The following is a 16665-nucleotide window of genomic DNA, read 5'->3' on the forward strand; positions in this document are numbered from 1 at the left end:
GTGTTTGTTTTTTGACATGGAAATAATGTCCATTTTTTTTTCTTCTTTTTCCTTTGTAATGCAAGAAATTTGTTGATAAAGAATTAACCTATTGCGGACGGGTGTCATGGCATACATGACATACAGGGAATTTTTAACCCCTGTGCTATTTTATTGTGCTATTAAAAAGGAGTGAGTAATGATGGCAACTGCATTCATAATTACTGTAATTACCATAATATTAAGCTAACTTAACATCCAAAACCTAGATGGCACCACCACAGGAGAGAGAGCTTTGAATGGCACCTATCCATGGTCTCTAGCAAGCACTATCTTTATAGAGTGATGGCACACACTAGGTTGACGACCTCTTGCTCTAAAGTAGATGAAGATGAAGGTTGTGCAGACAAAACGAGAAGAGGAAGGTGACTCAATCCGTACCCAGTGTCTAAAATGCCAATAGGGATGCCTTTCACCTGTAGCACTCAGTCACAAGCACAGATTTCATTCCTCTTCCCTACCTCTACATGTTATATTCATTGTAGGTGGTTGTATGTTTCGTATTCACTCGTGACAGCACAAAAATACGAAAAAAATAAGCAGCAATACTTCTATCACACTGAGTATAAAGAAGATAGAGCCTGTTATATGGCACATATAAGTCTCTAAACTCAATAAAACAAAAAGGCTCTAGTTTTACAATGAATGAGTGAAAGAGAGTGGGAAGATGAAATTATGTTGCTTCAAGTTACCTAGCTTTAAAATAAAACCTATCCTGGAGACTGGGCAATCGAATCTATCCCTGTCCGCAATGGGTTAATAACGAAAATTTAAAACATGGTAGAACTTTAATAAATAACAAAGGTTATTGGTTAGATTTTATATATTTCTTTAAGTGGGTGGTGGTGTGGATAGTAGTTTCAAACCTTTACCCTTTTATTGTTGCCTCTGAGATTTTAAATTGTTTCTTATTATATCAAATATAATTTGAGTTACCCACTTTTATTTCTTCTTTTTAAGACTGGAATATTTTGGATGAATTTCTGTCAATTTGTGAACAAAATGGAGATGACTTTGCTTTTTCTCCCCATAATTTTTAAAGAAAATTCAGGAATGATAGCCCTCAAAATGCATTCCTTTGTCCCATTTGTAAATTTTACAAGTATTGTATACATAAGAAAAATAGGGCAATATTACTCAGGACATTTCTCTAGAGAAACATTAGCCCCTGCATGTCTATTTGAGTAAATAAAGGGGTTGGCAATATTACCAAAGTCAAAGAAATTAGTTTAAAAAATGTTTATTGCTTTCATTGTTCATCCATTTTATTGAACTCCAAACTTGTTATTGAGAATCACATAATCATGTGACATTGTAATACACAAACTCATGAATTAACTACCCTTTGCACAGCTAAGATGACAGTACATTGTTGTAAATGTGTTTTTTATTAAGCCGTTGTGGATGGGGATAGATTCACTTGCCGTCTCCAGGATAGGTTTTATTTTACAGCAAGGCAGCTTGGAGCAACATAATTTGAATCTTCCCACTCTTTCACTCTCATTGTAAAACTAGAGCTGTTTTTGGGTTTTATTTTCTTTTTGTGTTTTACTGTATTTTGAGACTTATATGTGACATATGACAGGCTTTATCAATGCTGCAGTTGATTAATATTGTAGTATATGATCCATGTTAGCACATTATTTTCTTTATACTCAGTATGATAGAAGTTTATTTTTTCAACTTATTTTTTTGTATTATTGTGCTGTCATGAATGAATAAGAAACATATAACTACCTATAATGAAGATAACATGAAAAGGTAGGGAAGAGGAAGGAAACCTGTGCTTAAGACTGAGTGCCACAGTAAAAGGCATCCCTATTGGCACAGGAGCACACTTCAGACACTGGGTATGGTTTGAGTTACCTTCCTCTTCTCGTTCTGCCTGCACATCCTTCATCTGCTATACTTTAGGGCAAGAGGTCGTCAACTTGCTGTTTGCCATCACTCTCTAAAGACAGTGCTTGCTAAAGACCATGGTTGGTTGGCCATTCAAGACTCTCTCTCTTTCTGGTGCCAGGAGAAAGTGGTGCCATCTAGGTTTTGGACAATAAGTTAGCTTAACATTATGGTAATTACAGTAATTATGACTGCAATTGCCACCATCACTCCTTTCTCATAGCACAATAAAATAGCACAGTGATCCAAAATCCCCGAATATCATGTACGTCATGATGCCCATCGTCAGGCCAAAGCTCCTACGTCATGTATGTCATGACACCTGTCCACAATGGGTTAAAAATAATGGAAATTCAAAAGTGTCTCAATACTAAAATGGGAATATAGAAAAACTGCAATTAATATGGTGGTAATCTTATATCATATTATGATAAATGACCATTTAGCAAGTATTCTTTATAAATGAATTTGGTGAACAGCTGACCTCAGTCACAGGCTGTATTTCTTTCATCTTGCATTCATGTAATTTCTACATATATACGTATATGCAAAATATATATTTAATTTTTTTATATGTAAATAATTTCTTGTAGATTTTTTTCACCCTTTTTTATGATAATGATTTTTTATGATAGCTACTTTAGTTTATCCTTCTAAATAGTAGAAAATGGGATATAACGTAATATGAATGACGTCTCAGGTACATACGTAATCTTGATTACGGCATGGTGATTTCTGTTTCTGATTTGTTGAATATGATGATCTGAGTCGAAAGGCTATCGTAAAATCAATTGTAATTGGCCGAGGAATAAAAAAAAAAAAAAAAAAAAAATTATATAACATCTTTTTGTTGCCCCACTAAAAGAAAATGACACTTGAAAAAACATTGCTGTTACTTGCATTCACTTGTATGCACATGTATGGTTGTTCATATTCTCTTTCTTTTCGTTTAGGAAGAAAAAAAAATTGAAAAAAAAACTATGTTTGTTACCTCACTAGAAGAATGCTTCCACTTCCCATTGGTATTACAACATAGGAGTAAAGAATATGGAAAAAGTTCAATAGAATAACACTAAAAAAACAGTGCTATAACATCTTTTTCGACTGATATACATCCTCTGAACATAGCACTACTTTCTACACATGATTACACTTTAGACGCAATCACGCAAACCATAAGGATAGGGTGGGTGAAAAACGCTCTGCGAGCGTCAGAGCGACCGCGCGCAGCGGGAAAACACCCCGGCACGAACGGTTGCGCGCTTGAAATCTTCCCGGCGTTATCGGGAGTAGGCGAAATTCCGCCCCGGCGTGAATGGGTTAATGGCAAAGTTGGGAAGATTCTTAAAGGCTGAGTCATCAAAAGTGCATAGAACTCAAAGTAGCTAAAAATATCAAATTTATTCAGGAAAACACAAAAATCACTAAAAACACTGTCCATCCAGTATAAGTAATGGTTGCACAAGGCTCCATCCTTAAAGAATGCTTGCTGCCAACCATTGAGAAAATCATTTTAATCAGACTAATCATTGCAATTATGTATTTATCATTGGAACAAAATGTTTCAGTACATTCTTTTAACATTAGTACATTTGATTATTTGAACTGAAACTGAAAGGAGACCTATTTTAATAGTGATATGGAAAGGAAATATTGCTGTCCCCTTATGAAGCCTATACATCTTTGTACATGTTTGTGCCTAACCCATTCACGCTGGGGCTTATATTTGCCTAATGCCAGCTAGATAACAAGCAGGCGCAAGAACTCTCCTGGTGCGATGCTGTGCTACACCTCTCAGAGTGCTTTTCACCTGCCCAATTGAATGGGGTGATAATAGGTTTACATTACTTTCACAAGTGAAACAAAAATGTGTATAAAAAGATGGAACTTCTATAAGCATGTACATATGTAACAATGTAAAATGTACCTTTTGAGGGAGATCATGACATGATAGGGCATCATCCTGTGGGAGCAAAATATTTCCATGACATGATATCACATCATCTGGTGCCAATGAGCCAATTAGGGATGACTTTGGTGATGATTACAAGTAATGCATGGAAATATATTTTGTTTAATGGCATATCAACCCTATTCTTTGCTAGTGTTAACCCACACAGGACGGGTGGTACAGCATGTGTACCGCGCATTCAAAAGCCCAGTTGCCGGGCGGCACAGTGCCAGTGCCAGCTTTGAATTTGGCCAAATATTTCGAACCCCCGCTACCCAGGCATTTGGACATTCTAGGCTAGAATTCCCCCGTCGGGAATGGGTTAACCCATTGTGGATGGGTGTCATGACAAACATGACGGTGCCAATTAGGCCTGAAAGATAGGTGATGTGACATCAGGATCTGCTCAAAGTTGAAGCTTGCACACAGTCATGAAGTAAGATGGCTGTTAACGATGCTAGCTTCAGAGCTACAGGGTTCCAGGGTCAGCCTAAATCTGGGTTTTGTGATGGATTTCCGGAAAAATATTCTTAAGGTGCCCCGTCTGCAATGGCTTAATTTATTAACATACATAAGAATCATTAGAAGATATTTTCCCATTACCTACATCATTATGACCGACATAATCTAATATGGGACAAATTTCCTACTTTTATATCGCAGGGCAGTAACAAATAAACCTGAACTTTGATAGTTATTTTATTTAAACTTGGAGGCTTTCCATGCTTTCTATTTCAATCTCTAAATCTATCTCTTATCTCTACATTGTATTGTTTTTTGGTCATACTATATGAAACTTGCTATAGAAAAAAAATACAAAGTACACAAGTATGGTCATGCTGTACAACAAATAAACAAGTACAAAGATGAGAATATAATGTTAATTGAACCCGTTGCCGACGGGGGATAGATTTGCTTACACAGGCTCCAGGATGAGTTTTATTTCTGAACGAGGCAGCTTCTGCAACATAATTTGATATTTCCCACTCCCTTTTTAGTCACTCATTGTAGAGCTAGAGACATTTTTGTGTTTTATTTTTTTTTTGTATTTTACCGTTTTTAGAAATTTATATGACATATCACAGGCTCCATCAATTCTGCAGTTGACTAAAATTGTAGTTCAGGGTCCATATCAACTCATTTTTTTTCTTTATACTCAATGTGATAGAAGTATTACTGTTTCAGGGGGGACAAAAAGCAACTTTATTTTTTCGTATTTCTGTGCTGTCACGAACAAACACGAAACTTATAACCTTCCAAAATGAAGAGGTAGGGAAGAGGAAGGAAACTTGTGCTTTTGACAGTGAGTGCCACAATAAAAGGCATCCCTACTGGCACAGGGGCACATTGTAGGCATTGAGCATGGTGTAAGTCACCTTCCTCCTCTCGTTCTGCCTGTACATCTTTCATCTGCGGTACTTTAGAGCAAGAGGTCGACAACTTAGCAATGCGCCATCCCTCTATAGAGATAGTGTTTGCTAGAGACCGTAGATGGGTGCCATTCAAGGCTCTCTCTCCTGCTGGTGCTAGAAGAAAGTGGTGCCATCTAGGTTTTGTAAGTGAGTAGAAACCCATTTTGCTTATTCCCGCCGGCACTGTTCCATCTTTGCATGGCTGCAATGCCGGGGCTCTCGAACGCATAGGCCTAAATCAATTATACGATTGACGGCGCATGCCGGCACCCGGCACTATGCATATTACATAATCACCATCTGTGGACGGCGGACAGCGGTATTGGGTTAAGGCTTTAGATTTTGTTAGACAAAGTCTCCTGTTATCAGCACTCTTTATTCATGGAATCTTTTAAATAACAGTTTACATATGTCACTCCTCAGGATCCATTCATTTACCAGTGATAAAGTAAGATAAAGTTTCAATAATCCCATATTTCTGTGAAAACCAGTGTAAGGATCAAATCCACAATGAAAATAACTCAAGATTCATATACTTTCTCTCAGTTTATTTACTTTGTAAACTGACATAACAAATACCTCCAATATTTGCTGTGAAAACCAAGTTGTTAGCTACTGGGTATTATTCATAATATATAAATACCTACCTGATAGTAGAAAAAGCTCTCAAAGCATGGAGTCAGTATATCTGCCAATTATATATTTATTTCTTTAACAGCATTGGTTATTTTAGTAGAGATTATCACATAACCTCTACTAATGCAAAAACAGCACAGCATTTCAACATCTACAAGAGCACAAAGGCACAGAACATTATCACGTCACAAGATGTTATATCATTGTCTATGGCACATGTTATCACACAATGGAATATCCATCTTAGTATCAGCACAGTCATCAGTTAATATGTACATAATGGAATGTATCAACACAACACATATTTTGCCTAAGAGACTAGTATAGAATATCTCAACAAACTTTAAGGGGTAACTGTGGAGATAATTTAACAATGTGAAGTTATCCTAGGAAAGGGGGTGGGGTCTAAAACTTGAATATCTTATTTCATTGAGATTGAAATAATTATCTTTTCATTTTGAGATCCTAGCTCCAAAAATGTCCAAGCTTTTGTAATCATTTATCAGTTTTATTTTATCGTTATTATCTATTTATTCTTTAGCAATTGTTCCAATGCTTTCTACTCTTAAGCACAAAAAAACTACACCTTTACTTTGGGTATGGCAGTCTGGTTACATAACAGTACCTAGATGCATACTACAATCTTTTAACTTACTCTGTATTTCCTAAGGAAATTTACTAATGCTTAGCAAAATAGGAGTTATTTTTGGTGGATAACTACTAAGATTTTTAACTTAAATATCACTACAGCGAGATTTATAGAAATATCAATAAGGAATTGCAGAGTACATGGAACAAAATGAAAGAGAAAAAAATCAAATAATAATAAATAAAGTAGCTTTCTCAAAATGTGAAAATTAAATTCAAATTTCTAATTCAACTTCATTTCTCACCTCTTAAGAATAAATGGTGACCTTAACATACCATCATAATATATAGTAAGTACGAGAAGAATTCTTTGAAGGAGTCCGCAGAATCCAACAATTGAAAAGCAAGTGTTTTCATCAAGGGAAATTTAAGCTTCACTTAGTCTTAAAGAAATACCATCTCATAATTATGGATGATTTATACATTTGTAACAGCAGTTAAATCTAGTCCATATTTTCCTGAATTTATATTTGACGCAAATTTATTCAGCTTCAATAATAATAATAATAATTTTGCTTTTGAGAAACTTATTCTCCTTAGATTTCTTACTAAAAAAAAAAAAAAGTTAACAGAGCTAAGTTATAATTTAACACTTATTAAAAGTATGGAAGATTTTAAACAAGTATTTTATATTTATAGAACTTCTTGAAACATCTAGCTACACTAAACCACAAGGAGGAATGATAATATTATTTCTACTAATTATTACAATGGTTTAGCACATAGTCTTCACAGAAAGTCAACCAATATCACAAATCAGTATCCTGTCTTGCTTTCTTTGTTCAGTATGATTATGGAATTGGAAGACCACTAATTACCACATTTTAAGAATGATAGTTTTATTAATACTGAATTAAATGTGGCAAAGTCTCAACAATAACTGGTCAATAAAACTTGTCAGCACCAATTCCTCTGAGAAAACTTGCTGGAAAGGTGATCAAAAGACCAAAACTAACTGACTGCCTTAAGATGAACAGACATCTGCATTATACAACTTCATTTTCTTGAGACTAGAATATCCATGCAGGACTACTGTATGCTTGCTTTAAAAGCAAAAGCATTCCAAGCAATTCTATGCACTGCAGATGAAAACAACTTCAACTTGGTTATTACTCTATAAATCATCAATACTTATCAATATTGGAGCATTTGCTTTCTGAAAAGGTAAAATAATCATTGTTGTTCTTTTGATTATATTCTTTCTGGCTTCCAGGACTAATGGCTACATTACTATTTAAAAAACAAGTCCTGTTGTACTAATTCTTACTCAGAGTAAAAACTTGGAAATATTGGGAGAGTCCCATGTACTTGGAAACATTTATAATAATGCCTAATTCCTTTAGTTTGTATTGCAACACTCAAAATGTCCTTTTCCATACACATTCAAAATTCACATCAAATGGAATGTATAAACTTAGTTGACTCTCTGCTTCAGACTTCAATATACATAGATAACACATTCAATTCTAACATTTTTAAAAGCATCCAACAGGGTATAACATTTGGATTATTTTAACAATTGACGATCAAAAGGCTTTTCTCTTCTCATTTCATAAGCAAACATCTTTCTGCACTGATCTATCATCCATTAACAACATGGGTCACTGAATTCAATGAGCACATAATGACCATACTGCACTATACAAATCAAAATCATGAAACCAAATGAGCATAAAAAAAATTGTATACATAAAAAAAAAAAAAATCATACTATGTATTATGAGAATATCATAGAAAAAAATGTGGCCTTGCATGGCATAGCACTGAATACCTTGTGACCTTTGAGCAATGGTTGAAGTACCCTCAGAAAAAAAAAACACATAATAATGGACCTTACATGAGACTTGTTAGTGTTCCCAGGTTATATATAAAAAATCAATAATTACACTCAGCTCTTCATGCTGATCTGCATATTTAGCAAGTCGCTAACCTGCTTGTGCCTTCAGGTAGTAATTATTAGCTAGTAAAGGCATCTGAAGGCAGTATCTTATTATTTTCTTGTATGAAAAAAACACTAGAATGCTATTGGCACAATGAAAGCCAACCAAGCACCACAGACGATAAATGTCAAAGATTTTCTGTCACTGCTTTTATCATCTTGGGGAACATTTAAACTAAATCAAGATTGCTTTGTGAATATGTGAGAAAGAGAAAGAGAAAAAGACAGGGGAGGAAATGGAGAGGTAGAGAGGCAGAGACAGGAAAAGAAATAAAACTGAGAAGAGAGAGTGAGAGAGAGAAGGAAAAGGAGAATGAAAAGAAAGAGAAACAGTGAAGAGAGGGAGTGAAAATGTCTGTGTGGAGGCAAGAGTGAGTGAGTGTTTTGATATCAATTTAATGTAACAGTCAAAATCACTTTTTTTAATAACACCAACGAAATGAAAAACTACTCACTCTACAACAGTAATGAAAATTGTACTTAAACTCTCCCACTGTGAATCTTTCAAGAGGAAAAGAAAAAAAGGGAAAACTTACTTTTATACTACAAGCACACTATCCACTTTATGCTTACTAATCAATGTATAATTTGCTTCCTCATTTGATTAGTTATCATCTTTGTATAAAACATTTAAACTAATGAATTCTATCACTGACACTGTATGTCTTAAAAGGCCCCTGACTAATAACCCTGGTCTTTTTTTTTATTCTTTTTTGTTTGTTTGAAAGACTTTTTGAAATCACAAGAGCTTCTGGGGTGTTCTACAAATTCTGTTTGCTAATGTCTAATTCTAAACACAGACCAAGAAGGGGAAAAAATACATATGTAAAAGAAAAAAAATACTAAGAATGATAATTATAGAAAACATCCTCTGCCTCACTGGTTGAATAGGCCCATCTTTGCAATGTCATCTTTCTTATATGCAATGTGACCTCACTGCTTCTTTTGCACCTGAAGTTTTCTTTATGTAAGGCAGTCTCCCACTTCATTATTGACTTGGAAGAGCATTGGCTGGGAACATCTTCATTGCGATGAAATCTTTCAATATCTGCAACATATCAAAGTCAAGATAGATTTGTAAATTCTTCCCTTAACCCGTTCCCGATGGGGCTATTTCAGCTTTAACCCATTGGAGCCGGTTGACGTGATGACACGTTTTGTGTTTTTTACGTCAGACTGCGGGGACGAGATATGAGGGCAAGGCCGGCACTCGGGGTGAGCGAGCATGCAGCCCAGGCTCGCGGCTTGTGCGTCTGAGAATCTCGAGGCGTTAGGCTTATGCATTCGAAAACCCCGGTATTGTGACCGTGCAAAGCCGGGAGGGCCCCGGCGTGAATGGGTTAAATGGCTGAAATGTTGGGACATTCGGCGTGAATGGGTTAAATGGCTGAAATGTTGGGACATTCGAACACATAAGCCTAACGTTGGGATTCTCGGCCACATTGGCTGCGAGCGAGCACTGTGCGCCCGCTCACCAGGCACGCTGGCCTGGACAAAACAACTCATCCCCGGCGTCTGGCTCAAAAACCACTAGACGTGATATCTAGTCACTCGTTGTTAACGGATTAAGAATGTTTAAAAATACAAAGCCTTGTATGCAAACACAAACCATACTATTGTCTTCCTCTGTGAATTCTAAAATATCTTATCTACTTGAAGATCAGTATCCATTTACTTTTTTTTGTACCCCACAATGTACAAACAATAAATTGCAAAAGTAATTGTATTGTTTATGTAGCCAACAAAAATTAATACACAATGAGAATCAAATATCAGTTAATTTTTATGAATAACTAGTCTGGAATTCTCTGGCACAGACAGAAAAGCTGAGGCCTACATATATAACATTTGAACACAAACACGAACCAATTTAATTTTTAAAAATAATTCTAGTAGGTGTATTTATAATTCAATTCCTTTTCTAATCATAATGAAAATATTTTAAAAATTGCACCATAGTATTGTAACTAGAAAAGTTTGTTTTTTATATTATTTTTTTTCCCACTAGGAAAATAAAATATAACAATTGTAAAATGAAACACTGCTGCAATAAGAAAGGAGACTAAATTTGCAAATTTTCAAGTTCATCTTGTCTCCTCTTCAATTAGAAACACCAAAAAAGTGAAAATTATTTCCTAACTTTTACTTTTGTTTTCTAAACTGTGTAGCTCACCCTATCAAGGGGTCCTAGGATATCACAGAAATCATTAAAAATGATCTAACACTAAAAATAAATTAGAAACTATTTTCAAGTTAAAAAACACTTAAATCTTAAGCCTCATTTTACAATTTTTCTATTTTATCAATCTCTTCATATTCATTTTTGAGAAACTGAAGCCTCACCTCCATGAGACTGTCATGACTAGGCTTTGGTTTGGAGAAGGTGAATCCCTCCTTGCGTAGCTTTGAACCATCAAGGTGCAAGTGGTTTGGGTGAACCGAGTTCTGGTCAATGTAAGGTGTGAGGGGAGTGTTGTCAAGCCCCCCTGCCGAACAGATGGCAGCCCAAGGAACCAGATGCTTCTCGTTGATTTCACTCACAAGACCCACTGCGTCAGTCTGGAATGGAAATGAGGATGTTTAAGGCTTAAAATGCTTTGAAAATGATTAGTTTTTTTTCTTTCCTTCCTTGTTTTTGCTGTCTAGACAATGGAAAAAGAAACCATTTATAAAGTATTCACAAACTTACTTTACCAAATTTCTATTCACGTCCTCTTTCTAAAATAAGTTCATCACCCAACATGACTCACAGTTCATACCTTTGCAATGGTTGACAAAGTATTGCCCCAGTAGTCATGGTTGATGTTAAATATATCTGAAACAATGTTATTGAGGTCTCCTTGCTTGGTATTTCCATCATCAACAATGTTGTAGATTTCTTTGGTTTTCCCTTGCTGGCACAACCACACAATGGCTCTGGAAATATTATTTCATTTTGTTATACGATATATGGGATGATCAGTTAACCCAATCCCGACGGGCCCGGCGAGAAGTGGCAACCCCCTATGCCGGGCCTACGCAATATCGCCTTGGGGACGTCACACTGGTGTGTCGTCCCGTCATCAAGCACTTTACCATGTCACACGGGTGTGACACACTGTCATCATTGGGTTAAGGGATCAATTAAATAATTATGCAATTGAAGTAATAAATCAAATGATGATTTGATATAATGAAAAAGTCAAATTCATGCAGTATATATACATTGAAGCATTAAATAAAGTTATAAATGAAAAATAAATAGTTATATCAACTGATATAATCAATTCACAAATTAAAACCTATATTTCTTCTTAATCTCAATATATAAATTAAAGCACATTCTTCTTCTTTTCTCAAATATCTCACACTGACATCCTCCAAGAGGAAGAAGAAGAAGAAGAAGAAGGAGAAGGAGAAGGAGAAGGAGAAGAAGGAGAAGGAGAAGGAGGAGAAGGAGAAGGAGAAGAAGAAGGAGGAGAAGGAGAAGAAGGAGAAGGAGAAGAAGAAGGAGGAGAAGGAGAAGAAGGAGAAGGAGAAGGAGAAGAAGGAGAAGGAGAAGGAGAAGGAGAAGGAGAAGGAGAAGGAGAAGAAGGAGGAGAAGGAGAAGAAGAAGGAGAAGGAGGAGAAGGAGAAGGAGAAGGAGAAGAAGGAGGAGAAGGAGAAGAAGAAGGAGAAGGAGAAGGAGAAGGAGGAGAAGGAGAAGAAGGAGAAGAAGGAGAAGGAGAAGAAGGAGAAGAAGGAGAAGGAGAAGAAGGAGAAGGAGAAGACGGAGAAGACGGAGAAGGAGAAGACGGAGAAGACGGAGAAGGAGAAGGAGAAGACGGAGAAGACGGAGAAGGAGAAGGAGAAGAAGGTGGAGGAGAAGGAGAAGGAGGAGGAGGAGGAGGAGAAGAAGGAGAAGGAGGAGGAGGAGGAGGAGGAGAAGAAGGAGAAGGAGGAGGAGAAGAAGGAGAAGGAGGAGGAGAAGTAGGAGGAGAAGGAGGAGAAGGAGGAGGAGGAGGAGAAGAAGAAGGAGAAGAAGAAGGAGGAGAAGGAGGAGAAGAAGAAGGAGGAGAAGAAGAAGGAGGAGAAGAAGAAGGAGAAGAAGGAGGAGAAGAAGAAGGAGGAGAAGAAGAAGAAGGAGAAGAAGAAGAAGGAGAAGAAGAAGGAGAAGAAGAAGAAGGAGAAACAGAATCATAAGAAGAAGAAATAAAAGAGAAATAGGAGGAGGAGGAAGAAAAGGAGGAGGAAGAGGAGGAGGAGGAGGAGAAGGTGGAGGAGGAGGAGGAGAAGGTGGAGGAGGAGGAGGAGAAGGTGGAGGAGAAGGAGAAGGTGGAGGAGAAGAAGAAGGTGGAGGAGAAGGAGAAGGTGGAGGAGAAGGAGGATTAGGAGGATTAGGAGGATTAGGAGGATTAGGATTATGATTAGGAGGAGAAGGAGAAGATGGAGGAGGAGAAGAAGGAGGAGGAAAAGGAGAAAGAGAAGAAGGAGGAGGAGGAGAAGGAATAGGAAATAAGAGGAGGAGGAGAAGGAATAGGAAATAAGAATAGGAGGAATAGGAGCAGCAATAGGAAATAAGAGGAGGAGGAGGAGGAGGAGGAGGAGGAGGAGGAGGAGGAGGAGGAGGAAGGAGGAAGAGGAAGAGTAGGAAGAGGAGGAGGAAGAGGAGTAGGAAGAGGAGTAGGAAGAGGAGGAGGAAGAGGAGGAGGAGGAAGAGTAATAAGAGGAGGAGGAAGGAGGAGGAGGAGGAGGAGGAGGAGGAATAGGAGAAAGAGAAGTGGAAGGAGGAGGAGGAGAAGGAATAGGAGATAAGAGGAGGAGAAGGAGAAGGAGAAGGAGAAGAAGGAGAAGAAAAAATGAAGATGTACACAAAAATATGAATAACAAAAATAAGTACTAACTTACCTTGCAACATCAGTAACATGCACAGTATTGATGACCAGGTTTTCATCCCACATCATCTTCATCATCTCACCCAGGTGGCGGTAGACAGCCCCAAACACCAGGCGAGGAGCTGGAAGATAGGTGGTCCATATAAGTACAAAATTTATCTTCATTCTATTTGATTGTTCATACATTTTCATATTTGTATTATGAAAATATGTAGCTGCATACAACTCTTAACAGCAAAATATGTTCCTGATATAAACTTTCACAGAAAATAGCTCTATATAAGACAACATGAACTATATGACAATGGATGGCATGGCAAGGACAGGCCAGAATTCTTGAAGGTACTTAGAGAAGCTATGACAATGGAGGCTGATCTCTGTTCTGTTCTAATTGTCTTGCCCAAATTGAATGACAACCATGAAAAAACAAATGAGTGACTTCTCTTCAATCCTGACACAGAGGTAAGTGTGCTCCAATTATTTCCCAGTACCATTGGGTTAACCCGTTGCCAATGAGGTGGTTTTGGCTCCAATTGGTCTAAATGCAAGGGTTATTTCAATGCCTCAGACTATTTGCCAGCTCTAGCCGCTGCCAACCGCTACGTGTCCAAGCCGCTGCCAACCACTACATGCCCAATCTATCAGCATGCTAGCCATACAGAAAGCCATGACAAAATATCTCGTCCACGGCAGCAAGTACTATTACCACTTAGCGTGATATCTTGTAACCCAACGTTAAAGGGCTAAGACAATACATTAACCTCCAACAAAACTCCTGAATCCTGTCAATCAAATTGATTAACCCTATTACAGTCAGCAGCATAGATTCAAGCAATACCAACCAAAAGTATGGTTTACCACCTACGCAAACACTTACTAAGGCCAGTTCGGTCAGATTTGCCATACACAATGGCTGGACGCACAATGATCCAGTTCAGGTCAGGGATGCTCTGTATCTCCTTCTCGACCTGGTGCTTGTTCTTGGCTATGCTCGTCCATGGGTTGCAGTCACTGGTCTCCTTGTGGGGAGTCTGAGAAGGAAAAAATGAAGGAAGTAAGGCTTCTGTGTAATAAACACCAAGCTAAAAGGCTGGTGTAGATACACAGGGAAAAGTGTTTGTATGTGTTTGTGTGTGTGTGTGCCTAAGTGTGGAGTACAATGTCTGGATATTTTTTCTTAAAAAGAATTATGGGACATTTAATATATTTCCCTCACTATCTGGAAATAGTGTGTTCGTCTGATGCCTTCTGTAAATCAAAATGGTATAAAGCAAAAATGAAATTTCCCTTGATTTATACAAGCAAATATTTGTGCATTCTCAGACAAAAAAATCTACTATGTCAAACAAAACAAAAAATGAAACCTATAATAATATCAATGATTTAATAAATAAGCAGACCATATCATAGTCACCAGCACAGTCAGGTAAAATCAGCCCTACCCCCTTCTTACATTATTTCCCCTTTTAGTCAAGCAAGAAAGGACAGTCACTGGTCACATATACATAGGGTGTGAGGCTAATTTTGCCTGATTCTGTACTGATGACATTTTAAAGCTCTAGTCACTTAATGCCGAGATGCAGAGTAGAGTTCCCAAAAGAGGAGCTTGGTAGTGCCACTCTCACACTCAGGGTGCCTGGTTTCAGTTGGGAAAGACAGGCACTAATAAGGGTTTTCATAAAAGGGAAGTTGGGTAAAGTTAATTTTTTTGGCATCATCCATCAAACATTTATAATACCATGATTATGGGAATTCATTTATTGTTTTTCCTTGTTTGACTATCAGCATCTTCATATCTTCTCTACATTTCACATCTTAAAATAGTATTTCTATAACAACCTGCTGGATGTGCAGTTATGTGGCACTCTAGACAGATTTCAGTAACAGAGGTAACCCAAAATGTCACCATTTTTCTTGCTCTTTCATTCACTCATGATAATCCTACTTATGTGTTGGTCTTTTTTTTGGTGTTGATATGTACTGTCAGGACTAAAACTCGACTGACAATATAGTGTTGCCACCTAGGGGATAGATTCGCTTGCCTAGTCTCCAAGGTGGGTTTTATTTCAGAGCAAGGCAACTAAACACACCATACCTTTTCCCACTTTCATTCAGTCACTCATTATAAAACTAGAGCCATTTTAGTGTTTTATTTTTTGTGTGTTTTATTGTATTTAGAGACATATGTGCCACATGACTGGCTCTATCAATGCTGCAGTTGACTAAAATTTTGGTATATAATTCATATTAGCACATTATTTTCTTTATTCTCAGTGTGATAGAAGTATTGCTGTTTTATGGGAGGACAAAAAGCAACTTTATTTCTTCGTATTTGTGTGCTGTCAAGAACGAGTAAAAAACATATAACCATCTACAATGAAGATAACATGAAGAGGTAGGGAAGAGGAAGGAAACCTGTGCTTATGTCTGAGTGCCACAGTAAAAGGCATCCCTATTGGCATAGGAGCACATTTTAGACATGGTATAGTTTGAGTCACCTTCCTCTTCTCGTTCAGCTTGCACCATCCTTCAGCTGCGGTACTCTAGAACAAGAGGTAGGTAACTTGCTGTGTGACACCACTCTCTAAAGATAGTGCTTGCTTGAGACCGTAGATGGCTGCCATTCAAGGCTCTCTCTCCTGCTGGTGCTAGGAGAAAGTGGTGCCATCTAGGTTTTGGACATGAAGTTAGTTTAATATTATGGTGGGAGAGGGAGCGAGAGAAGGAGAGAGAAGAAGAGAAAAGAAGACAGAAGGGGGGGGAGAGAGAGAGAGAGAGAGAGAGAGAGAGAGAGAGAGAGAGAGAGAGAGAGAGAGAGAGAGAGAGAGAGAGAGAGAGAGAGAGAGAGAGAGAGAGAGAGAGAAATATAGTTTAGACACCTGTTTATTGTATAATATATATAAAAAACAAATACCAAGTCTAAGACAATGTTAAGAATGAAAAAACAAAAGGTGAGGGGGGAGATTCATTTTAAGCATATAAAACCCAATCACTATGAAATCTATAAAGAATAATGCTATTTACATTCCCAATTCCATCAACACAAAACAAAGTAACACCTGAAAAATTATAAATACAAATGCTCACCTTCTCGTCAGATGCCATGTTTCCAGCTGAAATCTCAAGATAGATTTTCACCTTCCTTTTTGCTGCTTCATTTGCACAGTTGGTCGAAAGGCGAACAATTCCTTCATGGTAAACAGCCTCAACCTGGAGAAACAAACCCAACAATATGTTCAACTTTTAAGTTACTGTGTAAAGTTGATAAGAAATCAAGGAAACGAAATG

General features: G+C 37.4%; 1 protein-coding gene across 1 annotated transcript in view; it reads right to left on the bottom strand.

The window, feature by feature from the left end:
• Nucleotides 1-5663: 5663 nt before the first annotated feature.
• The window catches only part of LOC122255660 (uncharacterized), a gene marked incomplete in the record, with an annotated part of 12597 nt that continues 1595 nt past the window's right edge, over nucleotides 5664-16665 (bottom strand). The window contains 6 exon segments of the mRNA XM_086547880.1: nucleotides 5664-9572; nucleotides 10868-11083; nucleotides 11284-11440; nucleotides 13391-13499; nucleotides 14255-14408; nucleotides 16465-16587. Of these exon segments, the coding sequence (XP_086404006.1) occupies nucleotides 9513-9572; nucleotides 10868-11083; nucleotides 11284-11440; nucleotides 13391-13499; nucleotides 14255-14408; nucleotides 16465-16587 (819 nt within the window).

Source organism: Penaeus japonicus, unplaced genomic scaffold (assembly GCF_977035675.1).
Source record: "Penaeus japonicus unplaced genomic scaffold, GWHDUDI00000001_assembly GWHDUDI00000020, whole genome shotgun sequence".
NCBI classification, from domain to species: Eukaryota; Metazoa; Arthropoda; class Malacostraca; order Decapoda; family Penaeidae; genus Penaeus; species Penaeus japonicus.